At 29.2% G+C, this 11335-nt stretch overlaps 1 protein-coding gene and 1 pseudogene across 2 annotated transcripts; both read left to right on the plus strand.

Annotated features, from left to right (window-relative positions):
• The first annotated feature begins 1570 nt into the window (after positions 1-1570).
• On the plus strand, positions 1571-5553 carry LOC107942994 ((+)-delta-cadinene synthase isozyme A-like; annotated as a pseudogene).
• A 2058-nt stretch (positions 5554-7611) lies between these two features.
• On the plus strand, positions 7612-10874 carry LOC107929756 ((+)-delta-cadinene synthase isozyme A). Of its 2 annotated transcripts, none has more exons than XM_041104809.1 (7): positions 7612-7796; positions 8014-8290; positions 8823-9198; positions 9324-9542; positions 9647-9785; positions 9898-10146; positions 10250-10874. In XM_041104809.1, exons 1-7 carry the CDS (start codon positions 7668-7670, stop codon positions 10541-10543), a joined length of 1683 nt encoding a protein of 560 aa, XP_040960743.1. In that variant the 5' UTR covers positions 7612-7667; the 3' UTR covers positions 10544-10874. The 2 variants fall into 2 exon arrangements, with proteins under 2 accessions (XP_040960743.1, XP_040960744.1); XM_041104810.1 differs by having other exon boundaries at positions 7614-7796; positions 8826-9198.
• Positions 10875-11335: the final 461 nt, after the last annotated feature.

Consider the following 11335-nt stretch of genomic DNA (forward strand, 5'->3'; position numbering starts at 1 on the left):
CATTATGCGAATTCCATTCAGTAGCTATATTATGATTGAGTTGGTGTCATGTCGGTCCACATTGACACCAATTAGAGATCTTATATTTATATCTTATTGTATTTATGTTAAATTATATTATTTAAGGATATTATAGATTTTTATTTAAAAAAAGGGGTAAAAATATACATATGGTGGTATTTGAACTTATATATCACATAACTAAAGTTTTATTTTGATATTTTTTATACATTTTAATTTTATTATATACATTTTATTATCTCCATCAATTGCATATATTAAAAATATTGTTGATTGAGTTGGTGCCACAAGTTAACTCAACATAACTCGAAATTGATGACAACACCATGATAAACAATTGTAGTGCATTTAATATTCTTAATATGATGTGTTTACGTATTTGAATTATGTTTTACTCACAATTTAATCTATTTCCTTTCATTTTTAATATCGTACATATTTCATATGTTATTATTTAGTTTCAAACCATATGTTTCATTATTTATTGTATATTATTAAACAAACCTTTGTGTTCTAAATATATAGTTTCCACACATAGGCATGTGATTCAATTTCCTACTATATTATAACACAATTATATTTTTTCATCCAATAAAATTTGAAGCCAAAGTCAAACCTTTCAATAGATAGACAAAATTTTTTTAACATTATTTTCTTTATTTAATTAAATATTAGAATGAATTGTTAAAAAAATCAAAATCAAAATTTTATTTAATCTTTAAATGATCACAATTTAAAATTAAAAATAAATTATATTATCACTTTTTTTAATCAAATAAATTTAAAATAACTATTTCCTTTTTTTTGTCATTTGAATTTCAAGATATTTTATTTCAAAATAGAAAATTTTTCAATTTTTAATGAAAATTGTGATTTTGATGTTAGTTTAATAATCAGGTTTTGATCTCTTATTGTACTTTTTTTTCTCTTAATAACTAATTTAAATACATGATTTTTGAAATTTCTTTATATTATTATCGTTTCAATTATTTTATTTAATTAAGTTATTATATTTTAAATTAAACTTAAATATTTATTTAATATAGATACAATTAATCTGTCAGTGGTACAAAGATTAAAAAATAATGGAAAAAATAAAAACGAAGTTGATGAAAAATAAGATCTAGAATAACATATTAAAAAGTTTAAAAAGAAAAAAAAAGGTGGAAATTAGTATTGGTGTGACGGTACAGTGATTAAAAAACAATTTTTTTTTGATAAAATAGAAATTTAAACTCACACATTTAAAGAATCATACAGCCATAGTTTACGGATCAATCCGGCTACAACTTTAAAAATAAGATAAAAATTCTTGACGGATGGACTGGTTTAAAAAAACAATAATTTCTTAAACAATAGTAGATCAAATTATTTGTGCTAATACAAAAATTTTAATTACATTATTTTAACACTAAACGCCAACAAAGATATCAATCAAATCGACCCAAGGATCTACTATATATTAATTTAAGTTTCCTGAAAACCATGCATTATCGATTAATCAGTGACGATGTCTATAAATAGCAACTCATAAATGCATTTGGATCATACAAAACTCAGACCAAGATGTCTTCTAAAATGTCTGCAAACCTTGTCCCATCAATGTCCAAGGAAAATCGCCATTTGGCCGATTTTGTTCCTAGCTTTTGGGGGGATATTTTCCTCTCTACTCCTCCTGGAATGGTATGTTTCTACGTGTGAAAACCTCTTTGTATGAGACTAGACATTTATCTACCTTACTAGGACTTGGTCTCTCTATTTATTTATTAGTGATATAAGGTAAAACTATCATGAAAATTTATATGTTACGAGTTGAATTTTCTACTAAAAAATAGGTAAATCAATCATTATACGTTAAAAATTCTGTTTGTTTCCACTGTTAAGTGATGATGTGTCCCTATTTAATTGCTTGAATTATAATCTCTCCACGTCAATAATTCTATTCATTTCACTATTTATAAAAAACTCCATCTATTTACTTGAATTAGTCTTTTCACGTTAACCCATTATGATTTTTTTTTATCTTATGTCTACTATAATTAGCAGAATTGTTAGATTTGCCTCTAACCTTTGAGGATTTCTTCACTTTAGCCCTTAACTTTTTTTTCCTCATATTAACCCTCATTGTTGCAAAAATTTTCAATTAAGTCCAAAAGTAATGGAAACCATTAGTAAGCTAATAATCAATATTTTATCCAACGTAAGTTGATAACTCTACTAATGTAGCATGATATGGCATTGATGATTTGACATTAATTTTTTTTAAACTTAAAAATTCAAAGATTATAAAAATATATAAATTTTTAAAAAAAATTAAAAACTATTAAAATTAAGAAAAGATAAATTCTTAAAAAGTTTATCAACAATTTTAAAAATATTTATTTATCTTGCTTTTAAAAAAATATGAAAGTGGAGGCTCCATTTGGTATTGAGTAGAGGTGTTTATGGGCCGGGCCAGGCTGAGTTGGATTCCGGTCAGGCCTAAACATGGTTGCCTAAGCTTGGCCCAAATTATGGGCTTACAATTTTGTTCAAACCCGCTTATATTTGTAAATGACAAATTCAAGCCCATTTTAAACTTGCTTCTATTTAAAAATATATTTATTTTAATTTAATATTTAATATTTAATATTTAAATATTTTATTTCTTAAAATTTTAGGTATAGTTATCTTAACATTTTTTAATGTTTATATTATAGTAGTAATATATATTACTATAGATTTAATTTTATGTGTTATAACTTACATAATATATAAAAATAACATAACATATTACAAACTTTAAAAAAGGGCATGGCCAAGTTGGGCTCGGGCTCGAACATTTAAGGTCCGAGCTCGACCCATATTTTAAACGGATCTAATTTTTTTGTCCAAACTCTCTCAATTTTTGGATGGGCCTGAAGGCCTGAACAAATAACTCAACCCGTAAATAAATCTAATACTGAGTTTTAGTGATGGTGGTAAATCTAGGACATGTTAGGTTTAGCTAGTGCCGAGGTTGTTTCGGTTAAGGTTTAGTGGAAGCTCTTGATTAGTTCTTTTTGATATATATATATACATATATATATAATTTGTTTTTATAAAATTAACCTGAAATGGGTAGCAAAATTGTTGACTGTTAGTCATTGCAATATTGTGGGTGACATTGAGAAATAAAACACTCACAAAGGTTAGAGTTGAATTTTGCAACTCTCTCATCTCTATTCTCATTCTAATATGATGGACGAATGAAAATGTATACTTTAAATTTAATTGAAAACTTTTCACACTTAAATAGGATATGGATGCCAGAACTCAACAAGAGTATGAAGAATTGAAGCAGAAAGTGAGGAGAATGTTGGTGACAAATATGGACAAACCATCCCAAAAATTACACATAATTGATGCAGTCAAACGCTTAGGTGTAGCTTACCATTTTGAGAAAGAGATAGAAGATGCCCTAGAAGTTATATATGATCATTACTGCAATCATATTCAGATTGATGATGATGAAGATCTCTACACTACTGCTGTTCGATTTCGTTTGCTACGAGAGCATGGCTTCAATGTTCAGTGCGGTATGCTTTAATTTATTATATATATAATTATAAAAATTTCATACATGCAACTATATTTAAGAGGTGAAATCCAATAATTTTAAAGTTGGAATACTTGCTTTTATGTTTTTCTCAGTTTTCATGACTTCATTTAGGAAAGTAATGTTTCAAATTTGATTGGATTGAGCAGAGACCTTCAACAAGTTCAAAAATGAGAAAGGAAAGTTCAAAGAATCCTTAATTAGTGATGTGAAAGGCATGCTAGAATTGTATGAAGCTGCACATTTTCAACTACACGAGGAAAATCTATTAGAAGAAGCTCTTTCTTTCACCACTTTTCATCTAAAGTTGGCAGAAACTACGGTGGACTATCCTCTCTCCACACAGATTGCTAATGCTCTAAAGCGACCCCTTCTTAAGAGCTTACCAAGGTTGGTTGCTTGGAGTTACATTTCCATATATGAAGGATATGGTACCTAAGACAAAAATTTAATGAAATTTGCAAAGTTAGATTTCAAAATGGTACAACATTTGCACATGAAGGAAATAAGTGAGATATACAGGTAATCTATAGTGCCACAAGGTTTTCATCCAAATAAGAACCTTTTATACACAGGTTTATAAATAATATATATTTATTCTTATTTTAGGTGGTGGAAAGGTTTAGATGTTGAAACCAATTTTCCCTTTATACGAGATAGATTGGTGGAATGTTACTTATGGATATTGGGAGTATACTTTGAACCTCATTACTCTGTTGCTAGAACTTTCATGACCAAAGTAATATCGTTGACATCAATTGTGGATGATACTTATGATGCATATGCCACATATGAAGAACTTGAAATCTTTACAAAAGCAATCCAAAGGTAATTAAACAGGCAAAGGTAAAATTTCTTTGATTGAATTATAGAGAGAGCTAGCCATTTGAATTGATGACATATTGTAGGTGGGATATCAATTGCCCTGATCAACTTCCAGACTGCATGAAATTGTGCTACAGTGAGCTCTTAAAAGTTTTTAAAGATATGGAAGACTTGATGTCCGAACAAGGAAAATCATATCGTGTCCAACTCGCAAAAGAAGCGGTATATATGATCAAACATTCTTAATTTGTAATTTCAATAAACTAAATTAATTTGTTTTTGCTAACTTCTTTATTTGTTTGTTTGTCAATAGATGAAACAAGTATGTCAAGCCTACTTTGTTGAGGCCAAATGGCTGCATGAACATTATATGCCAACGGTGGAGGAGTATTTGTCTGTTGCATTTGTTTCTACTTGTTATCCAATGCTTACAATTGTATCCTTTGTCGGCATGGAGGATAGCATAACGAAGGAGACATTCACTTGGGCATTTAATACACCAAAGATTCTTCGAGCTTCAACAATTATTTGTAGGCTGATGGATGATGTTGTTAGCCATTTATTTTCATCATTGTAGTGTTCGGGTTGATTTCGATTCGATTTTTTTAAAGCATTTATTTAAAACTTATATTTATTGCAGTTTGAGCAAGAGAGAGAACATGTTCCTTCGGCTGTGGAGTGTTACACGAAACAATATGGGGTATCAGCACAAGAGGCATACGATGAGTTCTACAAGCCAATAAACAATGCTTGGAAGGATATGAACGAAGCGTTCTTGAAACCAACGGTGGTGCCGACATCTGCTCTTAATCGAATTCTCAACCTTACTAGGGTTATAGATCTCCTTTACAAGGATGAAGATGCTTATACGCGTGTTGGTGATTCAGTAAAAACTAGCATCACTGCCCTGTTGATTGATCCAATCTCAATTTGATTCAGGAATTTAAAAGTTTGAATAAACCCAAAATCACTTTCGAAAAGTGGTATCCGTGTGAAATTTAGTCTCTTATTATCGGGTTGTCACCTCATATGTAAAATAAATAATGTTCTGCTTGGCAACCTTTTCCTATGTTTGAGTGCTTGTTTAGTTTGAGTTGTTTAGGTATTGACTATGTATTTTTTCTATTGTATTAATAAAATTTTATGTCGAAATGATGTTGTTTGAAATTGTGTGATCTGAATCTCGTCTTTTGTTAAAAAATAAATATAGTGAAAAAATAAGAAAATTTGTGGGGGCGAAAGGCCGATCGTTCTTATTGCTTTGTGATCGTTCTACCGTCATTATCGATGTATAGATGATGTGAATTCCCTTGTACCTCATATACCTCATGTTAAAAAATTATATATTTTTATGTTAAAATTATAGCAAATTGGTCATTTCACATTAAAAAATTATCTATTTTTATGTTAAAAACTGCCATAGTTGATGAAACAACCAGACACTTATGCCACATATACCTCATGCTGATGTATAGGGATCAATTTTTAACAGTAAAAATGGATAAATTTGTTAACAGAAGGCCCGATTTGCTCTTTAATCTAACGTATAGGGACTGATTTGTCCATTTTAAGTAGAGGGTGCAAAATGAAATCTCACTCCTAGTACAAGGGACTCCATGATACTTTTACCATTTGAAAGGTTTTTTTATATATATATTTGAAAGATTATATATTCTTTCAAAAGAAAATTATATATTTATTTTCATTTCATTCTGTATTTGACATAAATGTTAGATAAAAAAAATTGAAAATGTTGAGCAACATAATATGAAATTGATTATAAGTATAGCCTTAAAATACAATTAATAATGTGATTTTTAGAATGAATTGAGATCACTTTACCTTTTTCTTTTTAATAATTCAAAAACAAAAATTTTAGGGGCATTGCAATTACTCAAATTCGTATTAAATAATAGAAAAAATATTTAATATAAAAAGATAACTTTAATATGTTTGAGCCTTACGCGTATCTTGTGCGTATCTAATTAATGTCTTGAAACCAGGTTGTGATCCAACTTAATTCATGAAAAAGTGTAAGAAATTATATATATTATTAATTTGTGATGAACAAAAGTAAAAGCATAAATTGATTCAATATTAATGTTATTTATTATTTAAAATATAAATTTGAATATATTTAAACACTATTTATTTTATATATAAATTTTAAATAGGAAAAAGAAAAGCAAAACAAGAAGTTTATAAGTCAATGTAGTGATAGTAAGTGCTATATACATTCAACAAAACAAGAGGATACAGTGTTAACAGCATATATGAATAAAATTTTCATTTTATAAATTTTAAATCATTTTAGGTTTTTTTTTTAATTTAATCGTCTTTTATTTCTTTACTTTCAAATCGCGTTTTATTTTTATGTAGTCAACTTTTAATTCTTTTAATTTCTATAATATTTCAAATTTTGATTTTTTTTTACAAGTGTTTTTCCTAGATTTTTAATTGTTGATTTTAGGGTTTTTTTTCTCAACTCGAGCATATGATTTTTTTATCATTTTTTAAATTTTAATTATTGATTTAAGTTTTTTTTCTGGCATATAGTTTCAACATTTTCTCTAAAATTTTAATTATTTTAATTAAAGTTAAATTAAATTAGAGATGATATTATATGTGATTGAATATAAAATAATATTTATATACCCTTAAAATTTGATGATGTATTATTTTATTGATATCTAAAAATTAAATATTTTAAAATATTCTAATATAAATTATACCAAAAAAAATTATACGTTTAAAGCAAATTGAAGACGATATTTTCCATTAAAACCACGTGAAAACTGTCGTGCAATTTGAAAGCGATATCTTTCATTAAAACCACGTGAAGGCAGCGTGTAATTGCTGATTAATGACTTGAGTTAGTAAAACCCTTGTTTTTTTCCCTTAAAAAATATTATATTTAAATATAATGATGCTGCATAAGTTTTATACGCAATAAATAAATTACATTATCAATGTTGAATAAAACCTAAAACTTTTGAATGTTGAAAATCTTCACATTGTACTTAATAAGTCTAACTTCGTAATCAATAAAGTAAAAGAATATTACGTAGAACCAAAACAAACAAGTCATCAACTTCGAAAGTAAAATCACAAGTCATCTAGAAATCTAAAATCAATATGCAGTAAGGTGAAAGAACTCAAAGGATGGTGCCTATAAATACAAGCTGCTCATAAAAGCAATTGTATCACACAAAACTCAAACTTGCTTTTACCATACTAAACAAAAATGTCTTCTCAAATTTCTTCGAATCTTGTTCCATCTCATGATGGTAACACGTCCAAGGAAAATCGTCATTTGGCCAACTTTAGACCTAGCTTTTGGGGGGACATTTTCCTCTCTTCTACTTCTGAAATGGTATGTTCGGACGTATGATAATCACTTTTAATTTGTGTTTGTGTCACATCATATACCTATATTTGATGTAAGTTCTAATTTGTGTTTCATACAAATGTATTCAATTTTTAAAAACTATTTTCGTAATTGAAGAGACATACATCTGTTCTCATTTCAATGTGTCGGATACATGCATGTGAATAATTTAAAATTAATATAAAGCTTCTGATTTGAATAGGAACTGGATGCTGGAACTCAACAAGAGTACGAAGAACTGAAGCAAGAAGTGAGGAGAATGTTAGTGGTAAATATGGATAAATCGTTCCAAAAGTTGCATATAATTGATGCAGTCCAACGCTTAGGTGTGGCTTACCATTTCGAGAAAGAGATAGAAGAGGCCTTGCAAATTATATACCATCATCATTGCAATCATATTGAGGTTGATGGTGATGATCTTTACACTACTGCTGTTCGATTTCGCCTGCTAAGAGAGCATGGTTTCGATGTTCACTGTGGTATGGTTATTATATTTAATACTTATTTTATATTAAAGTTTTTTAAATATAATCAATTGGTTTAACCAGTCTATGGATTGAAATTGTTGAATCCAACACACCATTTTGACTCAACTTGATATTTTAAATATTAGATTGTAATTGAACCAAGCATTAGATTTAAAGTTATTGTAAAATTGAATGAACCAATTTTATTATCGAATACAAATTTGATTTTGACAACTCAAATTTGCAAAATATTTTTAATAAAATTATAATTGAATTAAAAGATGATTAGATTTTAAAGTCGCAATCCTTCCTATTAGAAGTTGTGAACTGTTAGTCTGTTACAACTACTTCTGTTAAACAATTTTCATAACTAGTTGTTCTATTTGAGTATAAATACATCATCTTAATGTTCATTCAGGTTAAGCAATAATAATTTTCAGTTTAAAATTCATTTCTGTTTCTATTTCTATTTTCATAAGCATTCTTTCACTAAAAAAAAAAATTACATTTACAAATTGCGTCTCAAAATTGTTTGACGATTAAGCAGAGACATTTAACAAATTCAAAGATGAGAAAGGAAATTTCAAAGAATCTTTAATTGGTGATGTGAAAGGCATGCTAGAATTGTATGAAGCTGCACACTTTCAACTGCATGGGGAAAATATATTAGAAGAAGCCCTTTCCTTCACTACATTTCATCTGAAGTTGGTAGAAACTACGGTAGACTATCCTCTCTCCACACAAATTGCTAATGCTCTAAAGCGACCCCTTCGCAAGAGCTTGCCGAGGTTGATTGCTAGGAGCTACATTTCCATATATGAGGCATACGGTGCCCAAGATGAAAATTTGATGAAATTTGCAAAGTTAGATTTCAAAATCTTACAACATTTACACAAGATGGAGATAAACAAGATAAACAGGTAATCGATAGTACTAGAGGTTTCCATAAGTGAAGCCCAATAAAACCCTTATTCATAGCCTAGCCAATACACAGGTCTACTAATAATATATATGTATCATAATTTCTTCCTTTTTCTTGTTTTAGGTGGTGGAAAGGTTTAGATGTTGCAACCAATTTTCCTTTTATAAGGGATAGATGTGTGGAATGTTATTTTTGGATGTTGGGTGTATACTTTGAACCCCACTATGCCATTGCTAGAACTTTTGTGACCAAAGTGACATGCCTCGTATCAATTTTGGATGATATTTATGATGCATATGGCACATATGAAGAACTTGAAATCTTTACAAAAGCAATCCAAAGGTCATTCTAAACATATATCCGCCTTTACTTCAAATCATTAAAAGTAAATGTTTTTTATTGAATAATAGAGAGAATTGACCATTTGCATGAATGATATATTGTAGGTGGGATACTAGCTGCATTGATCAACTTCCAAACTACATGAAATTGTGGTATAGTGAAACCTTAAATGTTTATAAAGATATGGAAGATTTGATGTCCAAAGAAGGAAAAGCATATCGAGTCCAACTGGCCATAGAAGCAGTATATATGATCTCTACTTTTTTTTTCTTGAAAAAAAAATATTATTTTGCAATCTTAATCAGCTACATTAGTTGGTTTTTGTTAACTTTTTGTTTCTTTTTTTTGTTAATAGATGAAACGACAATCTCAAGTTTACTTTGTTGAGGCCAAATGGTTGCATGAAAATTACATACCAACAATGGAGGAGTATATGCCGATTGCATTAGTTTCCTGTGGTTATTGGTTTATAACGATTTCATCTTTTGTTGGCATGGAAGAGAGCATAACAAAAGAGACATTCAATTGGGCATTTAATGACCCTAAGATTATCAGAGCTTCAAGCATTATTTGTAGGCTGATGAGTGATATTGTTGGCCACAAGGTACAATAATTTATTTGTTTATTTTTATTATCTGAGTTTGATTTGGCTCAATCTAACCATGGACAGCTCTACGTTAAGCCAAATTAATTTATGTTTATTGTAGGTTGAGCAAGAGAGAGGACATGTTTCCTCGGCAGTGGAGTGTTACATGAAACAATATGGGGTGTCAATGCAAAAGGCATACGATGAGTTATACAAGCAAATAAACAATGCTTGGAAGGATATAAATGAAGAGTTTTTGAAACCAACAGCAGCACCAACATCGGCTCTTAATCGAATTCTAAACCTTGCAAGGGTCATTGATCTCCTTTACACGGGCGAAGATGCTTATACGGAAGTTGGGGAGTCAGCAAAAACTAGCATCACTGCTTTGCTGATAGATACAATCCCAATTTGATCAAGAATTTAAGGTTGAAATGAACATGTACTCACTTTTGAAAAGTGACATTCAGAAGATTATTCTCTTATACTCAAGTTATTGTCAGCTGATTTGTAAAATAAATAATTATTTGTCAGTGTTTTGTTTTATGGTGCTCTTCAATCTCTTGGCATGTGCTGGAGTTTTAGAGCTGTCTAGTGTCACTGGGATTGTGTTTGTGTTTGCGTCCATTGTCGTTGTGTTTTAGTGTTGGTCATGTTGCTTTAAATTCAAGTAGCTCCAGTTGTTTAAGTTTGCATTATGTAATGTCTCTTTTGTATTAATAAAACTTAATGAAGGTGCATTATCAGATTTAATTCCCAAATCCAAAACAAGAAAAGTGAGCTCCTTGTTTTATTATGTATTGTCTCTTCTGTATTAATAAAAGTTGATGCTTTTTGTTTTTGATGGTTTTTGTTGGATGAGAAGGCTAGATTTGTTTCTATTGGAGGTACTGAAGGCGATGCTTAGCTAATCCTCTGTGGTCTTAAGATGTGTTTTAAGATGTATTTTTGTTTCTAATATTAAAGGAAATAAAGTATATTAGGTTTTTGTTTTTGGTTAAATCAAAATTTTATTTATAACCCAAAGGTTACAAAGCTTGCATAAAGTTAACGAGATTAAAGCAAAACACAAGAAAATGCCAAAATCCAAGCTAACGTATTCCCGAAACAAAACGAACCTAAGACAACTCCAAAACACACCAAGACCAAATGCGAAACACACGTACAAATAAAACTCCTTACTCCTAAACCAAGCAGTAATATCAAA

The sequence above is a fragment of the Gossypium hirsutum genome, chromosome D11, assembly GCF_007990345.1.
Source record: "Gossypium hirsutum isolate 1008001.06 chromosome D11, Gossypium_hirsutum_v2.1, whole genome shotgun sequence".
Classification (NCBI taxonomy): Eukaryota; Viridiplantae; Streptophyta; class Magnoliopsida; order Malvales; family Malvaceae; genus Gossypium; species Gossypium hirsutum.